Source organism: Oryzias melastigma, linkage group LG15 (assembly GCF_002922805.2).
Source record: "Oryzias melastigma strain HK-1 linkage group LG15, ASM292280v2, whole genome shotgun sequence".
Taxonomy (NCBI): Eukaryota; Metazoa; Chordata; class Actinopteri; order Beloniformes; family Adrianichthyidae; genus Oryzias; species Oryzias melastigma.
In genome coordinates, this window is record NC_050526.1 from 1,085,085 (window position 1) to 1,091,223 (window position 6,139).

Consider the following 6,139-nt stretch of genomic DNA (forward strand, 5'->3'; position numbering starts at 1 on the left):
GTTTGTTTGGACGTGTAAAAAAAGCTGCATTGTAAAGCTTGAATTAAATAAGTAAACAAATAAAGAAAAGAATAAAACAGGTCTGAAAAAATATTATTTTTTGAAACAAATCAAGCTTTATTTAAAAATGCAGTTTTATTTTTTTCTAATGAGTGAATCAGTTTTATTTTAAAATATTTTTTCTTTTTTTTCTTTTTTACTGTGAACTCATCTTGCTTACAAGTTTGTTTAGACATATAAAAAACTGCATTGTAAATCTAGAATAAAGTAAATAAATAAAAGAGGTCTAAAAAAAGATTTTTTGAAACTGATCCAACTTTACTTTGTAAATGTAGTATTATTGTAACCCTCTGTGGCTGGCAGGTGTTGCAGATTTGCAACAGCTAAATGCTGACTACTGAATAGCTCCAGATTCATACTTTCTTAACCTTGTCTAATCAGAAGAAAATTCTCCCCAAATATCAAATTTTTTGTCACTAAAACTTAATTTTACCCCTGAGAAGGTTAATCTGTTTTCTTTCAAAGTATTTTTTGCATTTTCTTTTGACAAAATAATTGATTTTCTTGCTGGTTTCAAATTTAAAATTATTAATGAAATGTATAACTGTTCAGATTAAATCATGTACAAAATGTTTTTCTAGCCAAACAAAGTTAGAGAGAGGATTAAAAAACAAACAAACTTGATATTAGTTGAGTTTGTGTTGAATTAAAAATAAAATCAAGTTGTGAATTTACATTATGTTTATTCTTTAGCTGGACCTTAATACCCAGCCTTAATGATTAAAATAATAAAATGGAGGAAAAATACAAAAACTAGCATGTAACTATAAAATACTTCTATCATTAAAAGGCATACGATGTTAACATATTTAATAACTACAAATTAGTGCTGCCACAAACGATTATTTTAGTTGTCGATTAATCACCGATTATTTTTTCCGATTAGTGAACTAATCGGGGAATGCGAAAAGTGGATGTGAAAACACACATCTTAACCATCATTAGCTTTAAACTAACTAAAAAATGGATATATTCACAGTAGCGTTATCTGTTGAACAGCTAAATGCTAACTACTCAATAGCTCCACACTAGTGTTATCTGTGATAACGCTAGTGTGGATGCTGTAAGCTGAATTTGGCAGCTGAAGATGATAGTGACAATAGCTGAAGATGTTGACATTGATAGCTGAAAACGCTGAAGGTGTTAGCCAGCTAAAATATTAGCTAAATGCCAAATTAGCCTTAAAATTAGAAAAAAAACCCTAAGTTAGCCAAAACAGCTAGCATGTAACTGGAATATTAGCTGAACTTCGAAATAGGCTAAAAAACAAAAAAGCTTCAGTTTGCCAAAATAGCTAGCATGTAGCTGAAATATTAGCTAAATTCCAAAATAGCCTAAAAAATGTAAAAAAAAAAAGCTTAAGTTAGCTAAAATACCTAGCATGTAGCTGAAAAATTAGCTTGACTCCTATATAGCCTAAAAAACCTTAATAAATGCCAAAATAGTCCAAAACGCTAGCAGAATGCCGTTATAACTTTTCACTTTACTACACTCCGACTCCATATAATATAAAGTAACAACCAATCGACTATTAAATTAGTCGTCGCCTATTTTAATAGATTGGTTGACTAATCGTGGCAACCAAACTGCATACACATGTAAATAAGAGAAACATGTCAAAGTCAAGGCCCTGGGGGCCGAATCCGGCCCTCCGGGTAATTATATCCCGCTCTCCAGATCATTTTATGTTACTGTTATTAATGGTTATCTTGTGCTTATTTCTAACTTGTATAATTTTGACAGAATATATTTTTACGGAGAGTAAAATATTTAAAGTTTCTTAAAGTTTAACCCTTTAACACCAGTGTTTTTGTTCTCTGATTTACTGTAACTTAAAAATTGAGTGTTCAAAAATGTTAATACTAAAGTGTGTTTTGAATTTTGGCCCCTAGTGTGATTGAGTTGAACACTCCTAATCTCTAATGAATTATTGTGAATTTTATTATGAAAAAATCAAATAAATAATAGGATTTCAACATCCAGCTTTAACGTCACCTAATCAATCCTCTATGTTTAAAAAAATCTCTAACTGACTTGAACTTCAGCCAGTATTCCATCTCCGTTTTGTTCACAGCTCCTTACATTTCCACTTAATATATCTCAGCTAATGTTTCACTCCTTAAAATGAATCAGTTAAAACTGTTTTCCTCTGATCACCTCTAATTCTATAAAGAAAGATTTACCTTCGCCACCTGGAGTGGCTTCTGATGTTCCACCCCTCCCTGGAGACGAAACCCCCATGGCGCTCCACCAGACAGCGTAATAACCACTTCCTCCGCCACCATTCTTCTTCTTTTTCTTGCTTGTTTTCTATATTTTTATTTAATCTGAGGGCCCCCCCCCTCCCTCAGTGCATTGGCTCCATGGTCAGATCTCTGACCCACTCTCAGCCTTCCACGCCGTCCGGGCTCAGTCTTCCATCTGAAGCTCCCAGTCCAGTCCAAACGCGTGCACACACACGCCCCCCCAACCGTGCCCAGAGCGGGACGGCCATCGCAACCAGAGGGGGGGAAAAAGCGAGGGAAAGAGTAATATTAAGGCACAGAGGGAGGGGAGCTCTGTGTCAGCTTACACCGAGGAATGTCTGCCCCAAACGGGGCAAGAGGACGGTCCAGCTGAACACTTGTCCTGTCACTCCGTCCCATGTCACTGGGTTGCTGATAGCTCCTCCAAAAATAGGTCACTACCATCATCTTTATGGCTTTGCTTGCTCTTCTGCACACCCATGCAGCGTTAGCATTGAGACTCTCCTATTTAACATTCAAAGTATTTCCTTAAGTTCACTAAAAGTGGAATTTATTTTGATTTTAGTTAAAGTTGATCTGCTGTTCACATAGGGTAAAACTTACAAGCTTTCCACTTTTTTGGCTATTTTTTAGTTACTAAATCCCCAAAAAGATAATAATTGAAGTAAAGGATCAAACAAGCTAACATATATTTATTAAAATACATTATTGTCCTCTTTAGGTAAAAAGTAAATACACTATTATTTAGCAAACTTGTGCTAAAATCTCCTAACTAACATTATTATAATGAAGGTAAGTAAATAAAACTTGATAATATGGGACATTTCTTTGCATTTTTAATCATTTTGGTTGAGTCCTCTCCTCTACTAAAGCTAAAACAATATAATATGAGAACTCCATCAGAAATGTCAGTCTTAAGTAAATTTCCTTTGACAAAACGACAGACCTTTAACGCTGTTTGTTAATGCCACACTGCTATTATCAAGGCTGCAGGAGGCCAGCGATGATAGCAGTGGCTTTGGCAGCTCTGCTCTGCAGCTGTCTCTGGAACTCATGAGCGCTCAGATCAGTCTTCGGTCAGACACCTTGAAAAAAATCTTTCTCCTTCTGAAGAGGATGATGAAATATGAACAAATCTGTCAATAATGTAGGCAAAACATTTACTGAATTCTGTTATTTCAAGTAAATTTACACTCAAATTGAGTTTTCCAATTCCAGTTAGTGATCAATTCTGAAAATTACTCCTCCTAGTGGTTAAAATTAGTCCTTATTTTAACCTTCTGGAACTTTCACTGTTTCTTTCTAAAATATTTTTTCTTGTGTGTGTTTTTTGCAAAACATTACTTAATTTTTACATATTTGAAGTTTAAATATGTTTTTTTAAAAGATGTTTCTAACTTTCACTGATAACTAATACACCGCGCGGACAGAGACGCAGCTGGCTGCGGTAAGAGGAGAGGAGGCGGGATCGCGCTCTACGTGAGTGAACGGTGGTGCAACCCCGGACATGTTTGCGTGAAGGAGCGTCTCTGCAACCTGTAAATATCATACAGCCATTGTTTTGTTTTATTAATGTGATGTGTACTCTTAGAAAAAGAGATGTCCATGGGTTTCACCTGGTTAAATAAAGGTTACATTTAAAAAAAAATAAAACGTATATCCATTTATCATCAACAAAATTAAATGTACTTCAACCGGAGTGAAGAATTTTGGGAATAAATATATTGTGGTTCTTAGTTTAACTTTAATAATTGAACTTTTAAGTGCTAGTAATTCAAGTAATATTTATTTACAGTGTGCATGATGTGGTAAAAAGTAATTCAGGTTGAGTTTCCTCAGTTCCCTTTCACAAGGCAGTCAAATGTGTCTTTAAAAGTAAAAATACTTTTAACTGTGTAAAAAGAAGAACACTATGAAATAACACTGAAAAAAGTGAAACATTTGATCAGTTAAAAAAAACTTTGTAATTTCTCACATTTAAAATGATTAGTTTTCATCAAATAAAAAATTGAGTTGATTGTTTACTTAAGTTAAAAATTGAATATGTTAAAAGTTAATATTTTAACAAAGTTTTTGTTAATTGATTCAATGTCATTTTTTATTGTGTAAGGAGTTTTTAAGGAAGGAGTACTTTTTTATTTTCGTCTTTTTTTTCCAATTAAGTCCCATTAAGTGTGAATTTTTCGAATTTTTGAAGTTTTCCAATGAACCACTTTATTTTAAGTCCAATTTCTCCCCGCAGTCATTTATCTGTAACATCTATTCCCGCTCTTACTTTGAGGAAAGGTTTTGGAGAAATTTGTTGAGTAGTTGCAGTGGCGGACTAAGAAGTTTGGGGGCCCCAGGCGAAAAATTAAATGGTGCCCTTTGATTTTTTCTTTTTAAATTAAGGTTAAAACATCAATTTAATTTTTCTTTGGTCCTCTAATAGACAGAATCAATGTCAAGAATCCAAATGTTTTAATAGAGATTTAAACACTAAAAGCATTTAAAAACTGCCTTGTTGCAGACCTCACAATCAGCACTGAAATTGAACAGGAAATATGCAAATACATTAATTTTAAAGTAGAAAGTGAAATGAATAGGATCAGCATTTATATATGAGATTCGTGGACTTCCACCAGTTGACCAATCACAAGATTCAAATGTAATCCCTTGTTTCAACCTGTAGGGGGCAACAAACAGACAGTTTTAGACTATAATTTCAGGAATTAAACAAGTTTATTTCAAATGATCAGAAATGTGGCAACAGACAACACTTTAAAGCCCCATTTATAGAAGTCGACAGACAAAAAAAAGTTAATTTGGTGTTTTTTCCCCTTCTTAGGCCCCAGAGTATTGGGGGCACAGTGCACCATCAAGGACTGGCCTGCTTGAATTTTTCCCAAGAACAACTTGGAGATCTTTGCTACTTATGTGCACTTTCAAGAGTTGTCAGAGAAAAAGTGAATGACCTGGAATTATTGTATTTGCAAATAGAAGCATTAAATGTTTTTTTAAATATTAATAAAGATTTTTGATTTTTAAATTAAAAAAAAGTCAGAACAAAGACTATAGGACTTTTTGAAATTCTGAAAAAGTTAAAGATTGAAATCAGATTGGATGAAGACATTATTACACTTAAGCAGGAAGAGAGCTTTATTGCTAAAATGTGAGTTAATTCAATTGGGTATATAGTAGTGCTGCCACAAACAATTATTTTAATACTCGTCTAATCACCGATTATTTTTCCGATTAGTCGAGTAATGCGCAAACTGGATGTAAAATTTACATCTAAACCATCATAAGCTTTAAAATAACTAAAAACTATATATAAATCATTACCTCTGATGATGCTAGTGCGAATGCTGTAAGCTGAATTTGGCCGCTGAAGATGGTAGTGCTGATAGCTGAAGATGCTGAAATTGAAAGCTAAAAACGCTAAAGCTGATAGGCAGCTAAAATATTAAATAAATGCCAAATTAGCCTAAAAAACCTGGAAAAAGCCTATGTTGGCCAAAACAGCTAGCATGTAGTTGAAATATTATCTAAGCTCCAAAACTGCCCCAAAAACACTGAAAATAGCCTAAGTTACCTAAAACAGCTAGCATGTAGCTGAAATATTAGCTAAAATCTGAAACAGCCTAAAAAACTGAAAATAGCCTGTTGACCAAAACAGCTAGTATGTAGCTAAAATATTATTTAAACTCCAAAACAGCCTAAAAAACTGAGAATAGCCTGTTAGCTATAACAGCTACCATGTAGCTAAAATATTAGCTAAACTCCAAAACAGCCTAAAAAAACTGAAAAAAGCCTAAGTTAGCCAAAACAGCTAACATGTAGCTAAAACTTTT

At 33.6% G+C, this 6,139-nt stretch overlaps 2 protein-coding genes across 2 annotated transcripts in view; one reads left to right on the forward strand and one right to left on the reverse strand.

Moving 5' to 3' along the window:
* synpo2la (synaptopodin 2-like a) overlaps window positions 1–2,534 on the reverse strand; it is an 11,258-nt gene extending 8,724 nt beyond the window's left edge. The window contains exon 1 of the mRNA XM_024297125.2: window positions 2,244–2,534. Coding sequence (XP_024152893.1) covers window positions 2,244–2,345 — 102 coding nt within the window. The 5' untranslated portion in view covers window positions 2,346–2,534. The remainder of the gene's footprint in view (window positions 1–2,243) is intronic.
* si:dkey-174i8.1 (arylsulfatase I) overlaps window positions 1–6,139 on the forward strand; it is a 20,373-nt gene that overhangs the window by 3,017 nt on the left and 11,217 nt on the right. The window lies entirely within an intron of this gene.